Source organism: Stegostoma tigrinum, chromosome 5 (genome assembly GCF_030684315.1).
Source record: "Stegostoma tigrinum isolate sSteTig4 chromosome 5, sSteTig4.hap1, whole genome shotgun sequence".
Taxonomy (NCBI): Eukaryota; Metazoa; Chordata; class Chondrichthyes; order Orectolobiformes; family Stegostomatidae; genus Stegostoma; species Stegostoma tigrinum.
The window spans coordinates 20,426,362-20,447,611 of NC_081358.1; the positions used below are offsets into that span (position 1 = coordinate 20,426,362).

The 21,250-nt window shown below is 38.2% G+C and overlaps 1 protein-coding gene across 2 annotated transcripts in view; it reads right to left on the reverse strand.

The window, feature by feature from the left end:
* mib1 (MIB E3 ubiquitin protein ligase 1) overlaps positions 1–21,250 on the reverse strand; it is a 134,948-nt gene that overhangs the window by 86,802 nt on the left and 26,896 nt on the right. For both annotated transcript variants that reach the window (XM_048528907.2, XM_048528906.2), the window contains exons 4-10: positions 16,124–16,228; positions 14,121–14,187; positions 12,652–12,856; positions 12,343–12,526; positions 11,300–11,444; positions 9,611–9,744; positions 7,961–8,068 (exon numbers count right to left, since the gene is read on the reverse strand). In XM_048528907.2, coding sequence (XP_048384864.1) covers positions 7,961–8,068; positions 9,611–9,744; positions 11,300–11,444; positions 12,343–12,526; positions 12,652–12,856; positions 14,121–14,187; positions 16,124–16,228 — 948 coding nt within the window. The remainder of the gene's footprint in view (positions 1–7,960; positions 8,069–9,610; positions 9,745–11,299; positions 11,445–12,342; positions 12,527–12,651; positions 12,857–14,120; positions 14,188–16,123; positions 16,229–21,250) is intronic.

Here is a 21,250-nt window from a genome sequence, read left to right on the forward strand (position 1 = left end):
TGAAATACTGTGTGCAGTTCTGGTTACCACACTATAGGGAGGATGTCAGAGTTACAACAACATGGAAATAGAGCCTTCGATCCAACCTGTCCATAGCTACTGTGTTCCCAAATAAAACTAGTCCCTCTTATCTACATTTGGCCCATATTCCTCCAAAGTTTTCCTATTCATGCACTTATCTAAATGTCTTTTAAATGCTAAAACTGTATCTACATCCACCACTTCCTCTGGCAGTTCATTCCACATACGAACATTTCTGTGTAAAAAAGTTGTCAGTCAGGTCTTTAAAATCTTTCTCCTCTCACTTTAAAAATATGCTCCCTATTCTTGAACTCCCCACCCATGGGGTTAAAAATAAACCATTGCTATTCACCTTATCAATGCCCTTCATCATCTTCTATACCCTCATAAGATCATCCCTCAACTTTCCATACTCCAGCAATAGTCGTCCCAGGCTATCTTTATAACTCAAACCTTCCATTCCTAGCAGCATTCTTCAATATAATAATTCTTTCCTATTACAGCGTGACCAGAACTACAAACAGTGGAGGCTTCAGATTCTGTACAACCTCAACAAGACATCCCAACTTCTACACTCAAAAATCTGAGCAATGAAGGCAAGTGTACTAAATGCCATCTTAACCATCCTGTCGATTTGTGACTCAAATTTCAAAGAATTATGTACCTGAAGCCCAAGGTCTCTCTGTTCCATGACACTACAATTAACTGTATCAGTCCTACTCTTATTAGTTTTATCAAAATGCAACACCTCGCATTTATCCAAATTAAACTCCATCTGCCACTCCTCAGCCAATTGACCCAGTTGATCAAGATCCTTTTGAAGTCTTAAATAACCTTCTCCACTGCCCACTATATCAGCATTTTGGTGTCAAGTGCAAACTTACTAACCATGGCTCTTAAATTCTCATCCATGTTCTTTGTATAAATGGCAAACAAAAGTGGACCCAGCACCAATCCGTGTGGAACACCGCTGGTCACTGCCTTCCAGTCCAAAAACCCTAACCCTAACCCCTCCACCACCATTCTCTGCCTCCAACCATCAAGCCAATTCTATATATATTTGGCAAGCTCTCCCTGAATCCCATGTGATCTAATTTTACTAATTAGTCTACTATGCGGAACCTTGTCAGAATCCAAGTAAAAAATATTTATCGCTCTGCCCAAAGCACCTTTTTGGTCATTTTTTCAATAAAAAGTCAACTTTATGAGACTCTATTTTCTATGCACAAAGCCCTAATCATTCCTTGCCTCTCCAAATGAACATAAATCCTATCTTTCAGAATCATCTCCAACTTATCTACCACCGATGTCAGACTCACAGGTCTATAGAGTCAGAGAGCTATACAGCATGGATACAGATTCTTCAGTCCAACTTGTCAATACTGACCAGATATCATAAATTAATATAGTCCCATTTGTCAACATTTCACGCACATCCCGCAAAATCCTTCCTATTCATATACCCCCATTCAGATGCCTTTGAAATATTCTAAGTGTACCAGCCTTCAACAGTTGCTCTGGTAGCTCATTCCATAAATGCACCACCCTCTGCATGAAAATATTGCCCCAGGTGCCTTTTAATCTTTCCCTTCTCACCTTAAACCTATGCCCTCTAATTTTGAATTCTGCTACCCTAAGGAAAAAAACAACCTTGGCTACTCACCCTGTACCCCTCATGATTTTATAAACTTCTATAAAGGTCACCCCACAGCCTCTGACACTCTAGGGAAAAATAGCCCCAGCCTATTCAGCCTCACCCTATAACTCAAATCCTCCAACCCTGCAACACCTTGTAAGTCTTTTCAGAACCCTTTCAAGTTTCACATCATCTTTCCTATAGCAGGGAGACCAGAATTGCATGCAGTATGCCAAAAGTGGCCTAAGCAATGTACTGTACAGCCATAACATGACCTCCCAACTCCTAAACTCAATGCACTGACCAATAAAGGCAAGCATACCAAATGCCTTCTTCATTAACCTGTTTACCTACATTTCCCAGGCTTCTCCTTACAGCCTTACTTATATGAAGGCACAGCATTCGCCACCATCAAATCCTCTGGCACCTCACCCACGGTGATACAAATATCTCTGCGACGGGCAATTTCTTCCCTAACTTTCCACAAATGCCCTTGATCAGGTCCTGGAGATTTATCCACCTTTATGCTTTTAATGCTATCCAGCATTTCCTCTTCTGTAATGTGAACTATTTTCAAAACATCAATATTTGTTTCCCTGAGTTCTCTAGCCTCCATTTCTATCTCCACAGTAAAAATTGACACAAAATATCCATTTAGTGTCTCTCCCATCTCCTGAGGTCAACACATAGATGACCTCATTGATCTTTAAGGAGCCCCGTTCTCTCTCCAGTTGCTCTTTTGCTCTTACTGATGTACTTCTTGAATCTCCTTGCATTATCCTTAATTTTATCAGCAAAGGCTAATTCAGACCCCGCTTTTTGCCCGCCTGAATTCCCGACTGAGAATGCCCCTACACCTTTATACTCTTCAAGAGATTCATTTGATCCTGTTTACCTATAATCAATGACTCTTTCTTATTCTTGGCCAAAACCTCAATTAGCTCTACTCATCCAGTTTCCTATTTTCACCAGTCTTATCCTTCACTCTAACAGGAACATTATCACACTTTTAAAAGCATTCCCAGGTGGAGGCCTTGGAGATGGCGCAAAAGACGTTGACAAGGATGCTGCCTGAATTCAAGTGTATTTAGCTACAGGAGAGGTTGAATGAATTTGGAATGTTTTCACTAGAGTGTTAGAGGCTGAGGGGTGACCTTATAGAAGTGTATAAAATTTTGAAAGGCATGGTAAGGTTGGATAGTCAGAGTCTTTTTCCTAGTGTGGAAATGTCAAATACCAGGGAGCATAGATGAGAGGAGGAAAATTTAAAGGAGATGTGAGATGAAGAGAGAGGATGGTAGGTGTCTGGAGCCAGCTGCCAGGGGAGATGGGTGAAGCAGGTATGATATCTACGTTTAAGAGGCATTTAGTCAGACACATGGACAGGCAGAAAATAGAGGGATAAAGGTCAAATACAGGTAGCTGGGTATCACAGTAGGCATAGACACGAAAAGCCGAAGAGCTTGTTCCTCTGCTGTACTGTTCCGTGTTCTAAGTGAAGGAACCCTCCTCCAAAGTTCAACCCTAGATCAAGAGCATCAGGTCCAGCAGTATCAAATGGATCAATTCATTCTGCACATGACAGCAGTGGCTGCTGAGGGCATGGTCTCTGCTGCTTCCAGTCAATGACAGTATGTCACAACGGCACCAGATTCAATAGACATAAACTGAGTGACAGCTTCCCTGGGACCAGGCAGAGATTGTTTTATTTCACCAAAGGACTGAATTCTATTTTCCAAAAGTTGGAATTCCACCAAACTGCAAAAACTACTCATCCTCTTGTATCCTAATTTCTTCTACATATGCCAGTTAGATCAATATAATCACGGCATTAGATCATATTATTTTGAAAGCAAAAGAGATAGTCCAAGTACAGAAAGAAACTGCAGCAAAAAATTACCATATGGCCCTTGAGATTGCTCTGCCATTCACTAAAATCATGATTAATCCTTACACTAGACTCCACTTGCCCAACCAATCTCCATATCCTTCAAACCTCGGCAAATCCAGAGCAGAAAACATCACATTTACACAAATATCAGAAGAAATTTCTGTTCTTAGTCTGAAATGGCCGTCACCATATCACCAAGCTGTAGGTTCTCCAGCCTGCACTGCCTTTCAGATCTAGCTTATGAAGCCCTCTCAGAGAAACAGAAAAAAAATTAGGGACAGGATCAGGATATTTAGCCCTTCAAGCTTGGTCTGCCTTTCAACATGATCATGGCTGACCATCCAACTCAGTACCCTGGTCCCACTTAATCCCCATACCCTTTGATCCCCTTAGCCCTAAGAACTATAACTCCTTCTTCCTTAACTGCTAACTACGGCAGAGAATTCCACAGGCTCACAACTCTCTGGGCAAAATATTTTCGCTCACCATAGTCCTAAATGGCCTACACCACTTCGATTGTGAACCCTGGTTGTGAACTCCCAGTCATTGCGACATCCAGCCTGTGTTTACCCTGTCTTGACCAATCAGAATTTTACAGGTTTCTATGAGATTCCCCCTTCATTCTTCTAAACTCCACGGAATATCAGCCTAACCAATGCAGTCTCCCTTTGTACATCAGTCCTTCCTTCCCAGAAACTTTTGTTGCACTCCCTCCATAGCGAAAACATACATTGTCAAGTACAGAGGCCAAAGTTGGATGCAAAACTCCAAGTGTAGTCTCACCAAAGCCATGTACAACTGCAGCAAGACCTCCATGATCTTGCACACAAATCCTCTCACTATGAAGGCTAACAAACCATTTGCTTTCTTTATCGCCCACTACCTAGGCATACTGACTTTCAGTGACTGGTGTACAAGGAACTCAGATTGCATCAGGCCTCCCACTTTCCCAATCTATCGCCATAATCATGATTTTGTATAGATCAACAAGATCAATGTTCATTCTTTTAAAATTCCTCTAAGACTATAAAGGTTATTTTCCCTCAATGTCTCCTCATAGGACAACATTCTCATCCCAGGAACAAATAAAAGAAAGCTGTGAGTGTATGACATACTTACTCTTAGACAAGTATATCCTTCCTGAGGTACCGAGACCAAATGCATACATGGTTCTGCAAGTCTGGTCTCACGAAAGGCCAGTATAATTGCAGCAAGATGTCTTTGCTCTTGTACTCCAAACTCCTTGCAATAAATATCACCCGCCTTTCTGTAAGCTCACTGTAGCAGGATTTTAGCTTTATGTTTCTTGTACAAGACCATCCAAATCCATCTCAGCATCAACAGTTAATAGATTTGCACAAGTTAAAAATAAACTGTTCGTTTTCTCAAGCCAACCAATGAACTTCATATTTTTAATATTTTACTCACTAGCTGTGTTCTTGCTTCTCACTTAACCCATTGATATTCTTTTTCAGACCCTGTGTCCCTTTGTAGCTTGAATTCACGTTCAGTTTTACACAATCAACAAACTTGAATTCATTACACTCAGTCCTTTCACCCGAGTCATAAATATAGCAGTTGAGGCTTTGGTACTAATCCCCGCAACATTCCATTTGTAACGGAGTGCCAACCCGAAAATTACATGTTTAATTCTACTATTTTCTGTCAACTGCCCTCTATACGTGCTTATATATGTCACCAACCCCACAGTGCTTGCCTAATGGCACTTTAACAATGCTTGTGACACATCAATTTATCCCTTTATCTGCACTGCTAATAAATCTTGCAAGCACAATTTACCATTGGTAAAACCATGTTGATTCTGCCTAATCTCATGATTTCCTAAGCATCATGTTACAACTTAACAACTGAGGCAAAGATTGCAAAACAGAATGCAACGATATTAAATATCCTTTAAAAGGCCATCAATTTTTTGAAATCAGAAAGAACTGAAGATAATTCAGCAAAGCATGTAGAAATAACTGGTTAATTAAAACCCATTACCAACTGTTTATGATAAACTAGGGCAGCAAATTTAGCAGGGAGACTAAATGACAGTGATATAGTGAAAGCATTCATGAATGTTTTCTGAATCAATATGCATCAAGAGATGCAATATCTGAATTGGTTTTGTGTAACAAACAGAAACAAAATCAGTTTTCAACACAAATTAGAAGAACCTTTAGGGCAGAGTGATAGATTAGCTTTAATGTTAAAACATAGAAAGGAAAATGAAGAAAATAGAAAAACAGTTAACCGATTAGGAAAAATGCAACCTACAGAAGAAAATAACTTAACCAACACAAATTGGAGAAGACCATTAATGGCAGCAACAGTGGGAAATATAAAGTGAAACTGTACATTGTAAACTAACAGGCAAGTTGCGAGATGGCAAATGTAGGCTTACAAAGCAGAAAAATATGGCAGCATTGCAAGGCAGTTACTTGGTTAATGATAGCTAGAATGAGACAGTAAGGGAATAATCATACGAACACAGAAACCCACCCCATAAACAGTGGCTACCACAGGTCAGAGGCGAGGAATACAGTGGCAAGTCACTCATCTCCTAACTCGCCAGAGCTTATTCATCGTCTATTAAGCACAAGTGAGAAATGTGACAGAAGACTCCCTACTTGCCTGGACGACTGCAGCTGCAACAACACTCAAGAAGCTTGATGCCATCCAGGACAAAGCAGCCCACGTGACTGGCACAACATCCACTCCCTCCACCACCGATACGAGTACACACTGCTGATACTATCCACAAGATGCACTGCAGAAATTCACCAACGATGCTCGAACAGCATCTTCTCAACCCACTACCACTCCCATCTACAAAGGCAGGAGCAGCAGATATGGGAACACCATCGTGTGCAAGTCCCCATCAAGTCACTCACCACCCTAATCTGGAAACGTATCGCCATTCCTTCACTGTCACGTCAAGATCATAGAATTCCCTCTCTAATGGCATTGTGGGACTGCAGGAAGACTGCAGTCATTCAAGACAGCAGCTCACACCACCTTCTCAGGAACTATTAGGAACAGGCAATAAATGGTGGACAGCATCAACTGCCAAACAATCAGCACTCTCATCTTTTTACCAAACATAGCTTGGCCTACCACCTTGTTGGTTCAAAAACATATTGTTCAAGTATTTCATTGGAAAAAAAGTCAGTTCTTGCTACACTGCTGAATTAATACATGCTGCCATTTCATTTCAGTTACTAAAAGACATGCAGTAAACCACCATTCGTATTTTAAATCCCCTCACTGCTCAATTCTAAAGAGTTTCCACTGAGCATCTTCCCTAACCTATATCCTTCACTATTATATTACTTTAAAGCAATAAAGGCTACTGTTCCCTCTCTTACTTTTTATCTCCTCTTTCAAAAGACCATGGCTTGGATTTTGGAATAAGAATAAAGAGCTACGGCATTTACTATTCCTAGGGTAGAAAGAAATCAAGAAGTTAACTCTGATATACTTTCAACCCCCACAAGCTTTGCTGCATCAGTATCTTGCTGAGAGACTTGATGTTAAAATAAATACAAAATTGCTGTCGAACTCCAATACTTCAGATTTTAGTTATTAAAGGTTTTTCTCTTTAACAATGAACGTCTTGACTTACTTTTTCTCATTCTCTTCATCCCAGCTTTCACCCCATTCTGTTTTCTGCTGACTTTTGTTCACCCTAGTTTAAGATTCCACAAGTCTTATTGAGAATTCCTAAATCTAATTAGCTAAGGAGGTTGGCCAAGTGTTCCTTGCCTTTTACAAGATCCCTGAACGCCTGCAGCGTACCCTCCATTGTTTCAGATACACATTGACTGTAAAAGTGCCACTCAAAAGTCCACATATATTCTGTGGGAATTTGTGATTATAATGAACAGCGAGCATTCATTGCTGAGCGCAAAATCCAGACCACTATAACCTTGAACATTCAAATTCAAATCATGGTCATCAGATTGCAGCCATGTTTCAACAATGGCCATGTTTTATCATCTAATCCGTATTGAGCTCAAAGCCATTTAGTTTACATTTACTTTTATACTGCATTCCATATATTAACATTTACTTATAACATACATAATACTGTATAAAGCTCTTAATCAGGCAAGAGGCCCTAACCGAGGGGTTGCCAATATCAGTAACAAGAGTTATTTCTTAAATTTAGTCAAAAATGCAATTTCTTACATGCTGCAATGCTGTTATTCCAATGCCAACATTAACGAAGAGACATATACAAATAACATTTTCAAGTATTTCACAAAAATGGTGGTAAATAAACAATGCTTTCTATCAATTAAAATATTAACATAAGTGTAAATTACCGTCAAAACAGGTTTGATAAATTGAGGCTGGGAGCCATTTTATATAAATGTCAACAATTGAAAGCACTTCAAGATGCCCACCTCAGCTTCTAAGTCAACACTGTGCTTGAGAAGTAACTTCAAAACATCCACATGTCCATTCTGGCTGGCTGCCTGCATTGCTGTGTGTCCTGCGCATTGACCATTCACCTGCAACAGAAACAACTGATTGTCATCACGTAAGTTCATAAATACTATTCTATCCAACTCAAATATAAAACTGCAAACTTGGAATAAGTTGGACATTGTTTTCTGCAGTCTTATTCCATTCCATACGATACATAGAATGAACAAGGGATCCACTGTCAACAGCACCCAAAAGCCAAAAGGTCCCGATGGAAAACTGGTCTAGTAGTACATGTCATGCTGAAAAGTCGTGATTTTAAAGCAGATAGGGCAATATTATTTTACATCTTGTACTGAACTAGATCTGACAGAAACACAAGAAACTGACCTTCAGCACTGAAATATAAAAGGTACTTTTTTTTGCCAGCAATATCATTCACCTTGAGTACAACAGTAAAAGAAAATCCATAATTCCAGAACAAAACTACAAATTCTTAGCTTGAAACAGATGTTATTGCTACTCGTCGCATTCTTCTACAACTCAGCCGAAGGCAATCAAGACACTTAGTCATATTTTGTACATTAATTGTGTAACAAGAAAAATAAGCATTTCATTCTTTGAAATTCAGGAAATTTGCTTCAACAAATGCAGTACTGTTAATTCAAAGAAGATTATCAATTTCATTAGCAAAAAATTCAGCAAGACTGTAGAATTAGACCCATTTCCTAACATAAAAATACAAACTCACTATCCTAATCATATTTTGGTGAAGCTGGCGATAGTGAGAGACAACATTATTTATTACTAAAGTGCGAATAAAATAACTTGCTCAAATTGCAATAAGAATGAAGAAAGCAGATCAAACTACATTTAGGTAACGCTGAGACAAAATAAATCTAACAATATGTTAGATTTTGTAGTTCAACATCCACATCCTCCCTTTAAACAGAGTTATTTTATTACATATCACTCTTAACATTATAACAGAAAACAATAAATTGAAACGCAATGCATTGTCCTGGAAGCACAACATATTCCATTTCTTTTCCTAGCTGTACAGAAGTCAAACGTGTTCTGTTACCTTGCTCAGATAATCATGTTAAAGGCCAGTCTGCACATCATTCACCCTTGAAGATCAAAGACCACAGGGAGAAGCAATGATCCAGTGGTATTACCACTGTACAGTTAATTAAGAGACCCAGGTAATGTTCTGGGGACTTGGGTTCGAATCCTGACACAGCAGATGATGGAATGTGAATTCAATAAAATCTGGAATTAGGAGTCTACATTACCGATTATCAGGAAAAGCCTATGTAATGTTGTTCTGAGAAGGGAACTGCAATCCTTAATTGGTTTGGACTACACATAACTCCAGGCACACAGTAATGTGGGTGACTCTTAACTGCCATTTGGGAAGGGCAATAAATGTTCACCTAGGCAACAATGCCCTGATCTTGTGAATGAATTTTCAAAACCAATTACATTTTGCAAAGTGTCAGGCAAAGATTTAAAATCCCATGGCAATTTTTTGGACATTCTTGGACATTTTTACTTCCTTGTTCCAATTACTACAAAAGTAATCGGTTAATACAATGGTACTGTGGAATGAAATGCGTAAGACTCACATCAACATCGGGTCGTGCCATTATTTCTTCCACTTTTGCAACATCACCGTTGGCTGCAGCTTTAACCAGTTCTTCATTGATGTCTCCTGATTCTTGTGTTTCAAATAACTTTTTCAACAACTGAGACAAACGCTCTAGTAAAACAAAATATTGTGAACTTTACACAATGAATTACAAGGTACACCTTCCAAACCAACAAAATGAAAAATGCATTTTGTTAATTTTTTAGAAGAGCTTGTTCACTATTCCATTATATTGCTCAACAGCTGCGAGGCAAAATTTCAAAACAGGACAAAAACTGTACCATTAAGACAGAGAATGAACTCAATGTTAACTCAGGGCCTAGGCCAGGGCATTGGCTATTTATGGCCCATTAAAGACCCATGCTCCTCCCAATCTTAATTACTCAAACTCATTTTGATGGTTTTACTATATTATTTGTCAGGGACTTTTTATATTAAAAAAATTTGTGCTAAAAAAGTGACACTTAACTCGATGTAAAAAGCTTTCAAAGCAGTTGTTCAAATAGGACTTATGCATGATTATCTTCATTTGAATAACAGCAATTAAGATCTTTCAATTTTCACCAAACTTTTGAAGAAAGTGATTCACCATTAAGCTTGATAACCACTCGCCTACACTAATAAGAAATTATGATGGCCAAAGACCGGAAGTAAAATCATAAAGTAGTATCATCATACTACAGTTCCAGAAATCAGGAAGCAAGAGGTAGAAAGCAGTGTGTGAAGCTTTTCAGAAGGTGAGCTTAGCACTAACTATTAGAGATAAATTATAACTTCTTGGTCAGCGTTCACGATCACTGAAAGGGTGGCTGAAAAGGAACTAATTACTTTGTTTACTTAAAAAAAAAGAACTCAAATCAATTTCTAGTGAAAGCTCAGTTTCTGATGCCTAGGATGTGACTGCTTCAATGGTTTTGTTCTTAAAAAAAACTGCAAAACTGCAACACAAGTTGAACACTGGTTATGGACATGACTTCTTTCATATTACAGGTGGTCTTCTTACCCTAAATATTATTCAGGGGACCAATAATTTGGGAACTCAACTTGTGCATTTTCCCAATATCACCCAGACCTAAATGCAGCTGTTTTAATATCCATGATTAGTATCTTGCATAACCTTTGCTTCCACCACATTCCTCTCACTCATCCTCTGTTTGGCCGTTGGTCGTTTAACATCATCTGACTCTTGATCACTAATAATAGTTTCATATCATTCTCAACAGGCCATCCCACCTGTTAGCTCTCTCTCAGTCGGACTACTTCATACAGGTCTAAGCCTCTGTGTTATTTTTGTTTTGTTGTCCCACTACTTTGTCTTTCCACCCAAGGCCTGCATTTCATGTCCTGAGGACTATATCTCACTTTATTCACTGAGTACAGAGGAAGAGGTTGTTAGTGGGCTGGCGACATTGAGAGGTAGAGTGAAATGTTGAGTAGGCAAAAGGCACAAGAACTTTCATAAGGGATATAGCGATATTATCAGTGGTGTAATAGTAAATAGGAATTTTCAGTGTAATACTCAAAGTCATGAGAATTCTGCCAAAATATTACGGACAAAAATATATTGCCCTTTTAGTACCATGAGCAACACCAACATCTAGCATAAAATTGGTGGTATGCAATAGAAAATCAAAAACAGAAACATTTTCCAGAGGCTGATATGTACCACCAGATGCATTGCACACTGCAGATCCAGCTGATGCCACTTTAGTAACAGCTGCAGGGTTGTACGTCCATGAAGTCCCACAAACCTCAACTTTCAAATCACTGTCAGAGTAAATCTGCTGAACACGCCCAACTTTCCCCAAAGTCTGCATTAAAAACAAAAACATTTCACAGATTAGACAATACGTTAGTATGGTCAGGTATTAGGGGGTTGTGGAATGATTCGCTACGTTCAAAATTATACTTAATTTTCACCCATAATCAATAGCAGGTAAATTTCAAAGATTCCTGGTCAAATTGATATACTTTTGATTCTCTCATCCAAGCTTTCCAATCACGTGACAAGAATTTAAAGTTACCATTCGTTTAAGCTGCTTTAAGGTCTACATTTAAATCATTATTCTGAGGCTGCATTTCTTCCAGAAAATTTAAAACATATGAGAGGAACATGCTGGAAACCAGAAACAGAGGGAAATAAAAATACTAGAAATACTTAGAGTCTGGTGTCATCCATGGAAAAGGATTCAGAGTTAACTTTTAAGGTTAATGGACTTTGATCTTAAATGAAAACTTACAGATTTAACCATTTTTAAATCTCTCATTTCTTCCAGGTCTGATGACAGAAAAACTCTTGTAACATGTTGATAGCTTTAAAAAACTCAATTGAAATTTAACGTTCGCACATCTGTCAGAACATACCAAACTGAAGTTCTGGTAAATACCAAGTTCAGTTCTGATTTCAAATAGCTAAACAAAGGTAGAAGACAAAGGCAGAAACTGCATGGAACTAAAAAAAAATCATTTGAGGACCTGACAGAATTTACTACTATTTTAAAGGATACCAAATTCAGTGTCAGACAGTGATAGCCTGCTCCTCAAAAGGAATCTCTTTCCTTGTCAGCCAGATTCAGGTTAGTTCCCCATCTCTGGGTTTATATTCCTGAGTTAAGCATGTTTAAACGAACAAAAATTGCTCCACAGTTAGTAAAATTCCAGTGCAAATGCACTTTTAAAACACAGCTATAAAAATTAATATCTACATACAGGGAGCATTGCTTCAGCCCATTCTCCATGACCTCGTTGAAGAAGTTTGATTCTCTCCAAGTCGTAACAGATTTGAACCAGATCACCAACATTAAACTGTGAAGATCCACCTTCTGCTCCCTGAACGGCATCCCCGCTTCTAACCACATTAGCCTTTGTAAGTACTGCAGGATTGAATGTCCACCTATAGGTACAAAAAATCTTTCAGACATTTCACTTCAAAAACTGAAATTTTATAAGCTGTAAATAATTAACTTTGTCATGCTTCAGCACTATGCATTTTTCTTTTCTGATTTTTTTCTTACATACCTGTTGCCACTTGGATACTGTACTACAATGTCATGATCTTCATCAATGCCACAGACTGTGCCAGTGGTTGTTAATGTCTCAAACATACCATCAGTCCAACCACCATGCCCATGTTGTAATGACTGAACAATCTCTAGATCCAGATCAATATTTACAAGATCACCAATCTGTAAACCACCAGGGTTGCGACTTCCATTTTGTTCACCTGATATAATTTGTTGTAAAGAGAAAAATGAAATGGTTAGCATATTAAAAATCATAAAAGTCTTGAAGTAAAACTCAGACTTGTAATGTCTGGTGGAAAAGTTTTAACAATAAAGTCTGCAGCACTACCACCTGGTGGTTACAATTAACGAGGTAGTTTCATTCCAACAAGTAGTACTGTAATAGCGGTAGGAAATTCATGACACAAAACAAGTTTTAGAAGAGTAACACAGAAATCAACATATTTTCTAAAATGCAAAGCCGCTCAACCTTCAAAGTTCATATGGAAAAACTACATTGATTGTGTTACAACAGGGAGAGCAAACGAAACCGAAATCAATTTCCCTGTCAACCGATTTGCACTGAAGTGAAATTGAAATACTAAATGACCCTAAAAATTGCTCATTTGTCCCTAACTAGGCTTGACAAATGACAGGTCTTTGACACCAAATTATAACAAATAAAAATAAACAATTTATTATTAATAATCTATCTTAGCAGAACACAGATAAGTAACAAGGCCATTTAATTAATATCTATAATCTAAATCCAATTTTCCGAGTATAAACCACACGTTCAGTGCCAACCAACAGAATTAAAGGAATAACCAAAAATAAGGAAATAAAAAATAAGGGTAATGTCAGTCTAGTAATGGTTTCGGCAATGAATATCAGGCCTTCATGAAATCATTTGATGACGGGTTGTACTACATGCATAAGGACTGTATATCTTGCTTGAATTCCGAGGTCATCGTTCAGTGCAAATAGCAACCGTAGAGCACCACTGATTTTTACTTATTTCTCACAACTGAACAACTTTCAAGAAACTGATAAGTTGAATAACTGAAGACAGGAAAACGCTAAAAAAGCTTGCCAGTCCAGCAGCTTCCAAAGCAAAACTTCCTACCACCCGAAACATGGTCAGCACCAATTCACTTTTTGTTTTCTCTTTCTCTTTCAAGATTCTCTGTAATGCTGGCCTCCCTTGATTGTACATTTCAATATCCAAACTGCTGCCAATCCCTGAGCATGACAATAATTACTGCTCTAAGGGCAACAAGACGAACAGCATTATCTATTCAGCCCATATCACAAGGAGGAACTATGCGAAGTCTGAAAGGGAACATTAAAAGTAGCCTTCACAAAAGATGAAAGGACGTTTGAAGCGATCACAGAAACTCAGCTGCATATCAGCTCATAATGGTGGATACTACATTCATCTAATTTGTGTTTTGAGTGTTTAAAAATGATTTTGACTTTACGTACCCAGCACAGGACAATGATCTCGGTAAAAAGAACCTCCTTTTGCATCCTGGACACATTTCAAATCAGACTGGTGAGAAGGGGAAAAGGATCAGATTAATGCACTTAAACAACATGCACCTCACACTGACACAAATGGAAGTCGATACTGAAGGATTCACTTTCACATTCCAGTTAACAGTGAGTAGAACTTTCAAGTTGTTTCAGGAATGTCATCTAGCATTACATAAAACAAGGGAGGCAACGAACTTGTACTATTTTCGCTCAACTATTAATGTAGAAACTCAGCTCATGTTCTGGGGACCTGGATTCAAATCTCAAGACAGAATCTTGAATTAGGGGTCTAATAATGCCCATTATCGATTGTCAGAAAAATCCATTTTGTTCACTAATGTGCTTTAGGGAAGGAAATTTGTGGTCTTTACCTGTTCTGGCCTACATGGGACTCCAGACCCACAGCAATGTACTTAATTTGCAGCGATGCCCACATACCATCATGGGTAAATAAAACATAATGACTAAGTACAATGAAATATAAAAACTGCAGATTCAAACACTGCTCAGAGCTGATTTAGCTAATCTCAAATCCTCAGACAAGACGGTCTCCAGGTTTAGACTGGAGGGTCCCCAATTTGACCAATCATCAGAAAATTACGTAGACAATATCAACATTGACATTAATTCACAAATCAATTCTACCAACAGCCCTCTTAAATACATCAACCTACCGCAAAATATAAATAATAAATGCTGGTCAGTTCTTCATTTTTTTAAAAAAATTGTTGGACAAGGAAAAAACTCAGAATAAAGAGCCCTGAAGTGAGCTAAATGAAACAGAATGGGTACATTTTGATAGCATGAGCAATTAACACTTTAAACGAGAGCTAAAATTATGTACATATCATGTTGCATTCCTTACCTCTTGCAAAAAGAGTACAAGTTCAGATTTGTGAAGAAATGGGCTGAATGAATGGAGTATTAACTTGCTTAAGAGCTTGCCAATCGAGCCTGTGCTATACTCAGCTTTAAACTTGCAATGCTTTTGTTCTTTTGGTGAAAAGAAAAGATGTTTTGCTTTTGTTCTGTTCTCAGGTAAATACAATTTAGTTTAATGATTCATTTTACTCCACATTGAGATCATGAAGCACAGAACATTACAAGGGGTCACCGGACCCAAAAGGTTAACTCTGTTTTTTCCTTCACAGATGTTTCTTTCTGATTTTATTACAAAATTTATACTGGGCTGGATCTTGCAGTCAGTGGTGAACTGACAGTGTTCACTGCTTACTTTCCGGAAAGCTGCCTTGCAACTTTAGAAGTGTTCCAATACGGCTGTATTTCAACAATGGTTTTGTGGCTTATGTGAGCACAGCAAGAAACAGCTCCATCAAACTGAGAAATGCTCACTGAAATAGGCAGTTTTTCTTTTATTCTGCATTTCCATGTTTAAATACATATGTGCACATTCCAAACGTGCCCATTAATAATTATAAGTTTCCATTACAACGGTGAGCGCTGTTCAGCCCACTATATTACTTACCATAAATCCAGCCACTGAATCTTACAACACACAGGTGTTGTGAAGTATGTTTCATATCAGTTCCACAGTTATGATTCACTTTGTAACACAACAGGTTCTGAAGGGCCTTCAATTTTTCTAGTAAATGTTTATATTTTATTTCTGGTTCCCATAATGCAATGTTTTGGTTGTATTTCAAACAATATTTTTACAATTAATGAAACAAGGAAATTGAATACATGGTAGTAAATGTAAGTCACAAGGTCAAGTGTGTTTGGTGAGCGCAAAAGGGCTCAAATATGCAAAAACTGGAACATTTTACTCTAAATTACAACCGGCAATTTGGGAAAATTCAGCTCATATTGACGATTTCTGCTTTGATCATCATGCATGACCACTTTCATCAACAAAGCTCCTTTCTAATTTTCAAATCACAATCAACGCACCTGTCTAGATGTTTCATCATTTTTCTGATGATACTACTTACCATGCCCTCAAATCCCACTCTGTAGAGATTCTTGGCTCCATTGTCCCACAAAACATATGCTGCACTGTGAGGACTAGACGCACTCCAATCTTGGATTTCAGTCACCTAGAAAACAAGCAAGATTCACATTACCAGGCTACTAAATTAAAAACAAGCAGCGTTTCAATACATAAAATCAGAGGAAGGGTACAGGCTACATTAGGCTCGACTACAGAGAAGAAAGGTGCGGCACGCTGGAGAACTTCATCGTGCAAGGAAAATCTCCTACCAGTTACGAAAGTCATGATACATAAGTGGGTGGGGCAGGAGAGTAGCAATCACTATGGAAAGGTATTTGCTGCATTAGATAAACAAAGGTGGAAGAACATTTATGCCTTTTTCTCACAATGGAAACTTTATGCCAGAATAGACTAGATCATTGATTTCGAACTGTGTGATGAGTACAGCACTAGTAATCAAAAAGCATTTCCTCATATGTTTGGCGTGATGCCATAAGGCTTCAGAGTCCAACTCAAGTCTGCTACTGTCATTTATCATAGCTAGTCCAACGTGAGGTGGCAGGTCTGGTTTCCCTCCTTTCTTCAGACTTTGTTAGCAGCTTGATACAACTGAGTGTCTTGGTCAGTCATTGCAGTGGACAGCTCAGGTAAGGAAAGAAGATTTATTTCCCCAAAGGACATGACTAAACTCAAATGAGTTTTTATGACAATCCAAAATGGTTTCATTGTCATCATTAGTTGTGTGATAAGATGAGGAGATGCTTGCAATTTCATTTATGATGTTATGATCCAGTTAGGCGCTATCAACATTTAAAGCAAAGCTTAAACAACTTATTTTAACCAAAAGAACTATGCCACAACTGAAACCAAACAGATTTTAATGCACATAAAATAATTAAATAAAACAAACAATACCATCAACATGGTTTGCACTATTTATGATATGCACTGATGTTTACTTCTCACTTCCCACAAGAATTCTTTTATAAAACACTTCAATCTCTTAAAGCTATTTACTTCTCTGGGTAAACCCCAAGGGCCACAGACAACAAGAATTCTCCTTGGCTCTTCTCAAAGGTAAAACTCTCATTTACTACCTCTTGACAGTGGAAGCTTCAATTCCTTGTCTCAGCAATCTTTCAGCTTTTGATTCCTCACCATATTTCAAAATCTCCCATTAGAGGGTAAGTTCAGCAAAAATCACCATGGAAAGGTACTTACCACATTCGTGAGATAATTCATTCCTGTGAACCTTCTCTGAACTGCTTCAAATGAAATATCTTTCCTTCAATAAGGAAGGAAATTGCTCAGTACTCCAGACGTGGCCTCACCAGCACTTGTACAGTTATACTATGACTTCCCTTCTCTTATATTGTAACCCCCATGAAATAAGGGCCAGCATTCCAACAGCCTTTCTGATTCTGAACGCACACTTGCTAGCTTTCTGTGCATTGTGTACAGGTACCCCAAGTCCCTTTGTGAAGCCGCTTTCTACAATTTGTCTCCATTGAAACACTACTATTCTTTTGTCCTCACTTCAAAGATGAACAACATCACCTCCATATAAATTACTTCTCCAGTGATCAGATTGGACTCAATTTCTCCTCTTGTATTCTTTAGTAATAATCGGATGTTCAAAGTATCTTCCACTGGAAAGACCAGTGCAAAATACCTGTCTAACATCTCTGCTTTTTCCTTGTTCCTCATAATTACCTCCCCTGGCCCATTTTCTAAGTCAGTTAAGGCACCTGCAGTTGTACAATTTTAACTTTTAATGTGTTATCTTGACTTACCTTGGCCTCAAACTTTTAAATGTAAGAAACTCCAGCCTTTCCTTAATTTCAATGATCAGCTTTTCTACAGTTAAAGCTTTAATTCTTAAAACCAAAAATTATACTTAAAAACAAAAACTAGAACCAGAAAAAAACTTACAATTATTTGTTCTTAGGAATTATGGAAAATAAACAGCAGTATGAAAATGTTGGACAGAAAGAAAACGTTCATAGCGGAAGTATTTTTATTTGGGGGAGGATCGTAATTTCTCCTGCCATAAGCCAAAATCTGAAGGTAGACTTTGCACATATATTGGCGATTTGGTCTACATATGTGCACAATCAGTGTGGTTCTGTCCCATCCCAATGAAGTTGTACATCTCCACAAATAGGTTTTAGCAAATACAGCCAAAGAATTCTGTTTCAAGTCATATTATGTACAAATATTTGGTCTAAGCTTTCTGTAGAATATGAAAATTAATACATCTGGTCTTGTATGCTGTTAGGTGTAAAAGAGTTTACCTGTGCATTATACTGACAGAGAGAGGAGGAAAGCTGAAAAGACCCAAATGATTATCTTCAGGTCTAAGATCCAACAATTAAGCTAAAGATCCAAAACTGCTGGACAAACTCAGCTGTTCTGGTACATCTGTGGAATATAGGCAGAGTTGACATTTCAAATCCAGTGTCACTTCTTCACAACAATTATGTAGAAGGGTAACTGAACTCAAAATGATTATTTTGCTTTCTTTCCGAAGATGCTGGCAAACCTGTGGAATTTCTCCACCAACTAGGCAGCATGTTCAGGGACCTCTAAAATTATATACATTATAATTATAAAGATTATATTGGTCATTGAGTGGCCAAATCCATTTTATTTGCATCATCATGGGAACTATCAGAGACTATGTTTATAATCCCCAACATAACAATATCTGTTGTGGTCAAAGTACAAAACACCTACTAGAAAAAGGAAAACGATCTGTAATAAACATTAAAGTGTGACAATCCTCGGTACTCATGTACTAAAATGGAACTTGAGGACATTGTGGGACAATCTACAGCATGTGAACTGCAGCAGTTCAAGAAGGCAGCTCATTATCACCTTCTCAAGAACAACTAAGAATGGGCAATAAAATGCTGACCAGTCGGTGATGTCCATGTCCCATGACTAAACAATAAAACAGTCAGAACAAAGATAAACTGCAAATATTTTATCAGGATACTGAAGCAAAACGTCTGCATTTTAAAAAAAGCTCCTTCGATAACACAGGCAATGAATCCAAGTAAACCTGAACCAACATACCAGAGAAGTCCCGGATTTACAACTTGAGCAAAGCTGATGTAAATCATTTCAGTTAGTCAAAGCATTATAGTTGATTTAAGCAAGGATACACTCAGAAAATAATCAACTGGAGGAGGATCAGTTGTCTGATATGAATCATAATTCATTCCATGAAATGCAAAAGTCCAATCAGAATAGGTTCAAGCTCTGCTGTGAAGTTACTGACATTTGAATGTCTTGGTGACAATTACTTTTGACTTTCACAGTTCAAGTATGCCCACTTGAGGGAGATACTAGAAGGTACCTGCATCTGCAGAAACAAATAAAGCAGTAGATACTTGAGGAAAAGATTTCCACTGGGAGTAACTGTGTATTACTATGCTTGGTGCAGCCATCCTTTAATATGGAATAGATTTAAATATTAAAACCAGAGGTTAAACAGGATCACAAGCCAGAAATTAATCTTTATAACAAGCCAACAAAGTCTTGTCTAGACTGATTTTACTGAAACCATAATAACATTTAACTACAACACTGCACTTGGACATTTCCAGGTGGTCGTGGCTGTACATTTATGCAACATGAAACAGCGATAGAAGAAATGAATCTCAATCCGATTCAGTGATCTGCTACAGTATTTCTTCATGTTGCTCTGACACCCAACACCTTAAAAAAATTCTCTACATTGATGGTCATTTTGCAGTTCCAGGCATTGGTCACCAGGTGATGCCACGGAGCAAGTTTCTTAACACTCAACCACTATTTTGCCGACTCGAAATGAAATAACTTGTTAATCATAAAATGGATTCGAGGCTGGTATTTTAATTATTCTGCCTTTTATGTATTCCATTCTTTGATCACTTATTATTGAGGTAGCACCCTATAGAGTGCGTAATTCCCTCTCAACCCAACTGCTAATACTTCTGTTCTGAGGAAGGGTCACAGGACCCGAAATGTTAACTCTGTTTTTCCCTTCACAGATGCTGCCAGACCTGCTGAGCTTTTCCAGCAACTTCTGTTTTTGTTCCTGATTTACAGCATCCACAGTTCTTTTGGTTTTTATTGCAAATGTTTCTAGATCCATTACTATGGCAGCTACAATCAATCTTTAACCCACTCAATGTATCAGCTGCTCCTTTGCATTTGGTCAGGGCTCTACACAGCTCAACATCACCCTCACAAAGGCAATGATGCCCACATCTAGCAAATGAATTTAAACAAAAATCAGATATCAAAATAACATGTTATTGCATGTCTGTTTAACATGATTAGATTGTTGGGCAAGTTAATTGTGCTAAAGGTAGACAAGTCTCCTGGCCCTGACGAAATGCATCCCAGAGTACTTAAAGAGGTGACGGGGGAAATAGCAAATGCACTAGTAATTATGTACCAAAATTCACTGGACTCTGATTTGGATCCCGCAGATTGGAAAACAGCCAATGTGACGCCACCGTTTTAAAAAAGGAAGTAGACAAAAAGCAGGTAAGTATAGGCCAGTTAGTGGGGAAACTGCCTGAATCTATCATTAAGGAAGAAATAGCAAGACATCTGGATATTAATTGTCCCAGTGGGCACACCCAGCATGGGTTCAAGGATATGTCATGTTTAACTAATTTGGCAGAATTCTTTGAGGCCATTACTTGCATGGTGGACAATGGGGAACTTGTGGATGTGGTGTATCTGGATTTCCAGAAGGCAATTGACAAGGTGACACTAAAGGCTGCTACACAAGATAAAGTTACACGATATTACATGTAATGTATCGGCATGAATAGAGGATTGGTTGATCAGTAGAAAGCAAACAGTAGGGGTAAATGGTGTTTTTCTGGTTGGCGGTCAGTGGCCAGTAGTGTGCCTCAGGGATTAGTGTTGGGACCTCAATTGTTTACCATTTACATAGATGGTTTGGAGTTGGGGACTAAGCGTGGTATGTCAAAATTTGCAGATGACACTAAGGTGAGTGGTCGAGCAAAGTGTGCAGAAGATACTGATAGTCTAAGTGAATGGGCAAAGGTCTAGCAGGTGGAGTACAATGTTGATAAGTGTGAGGTCATCCATTACGGTAGGAATA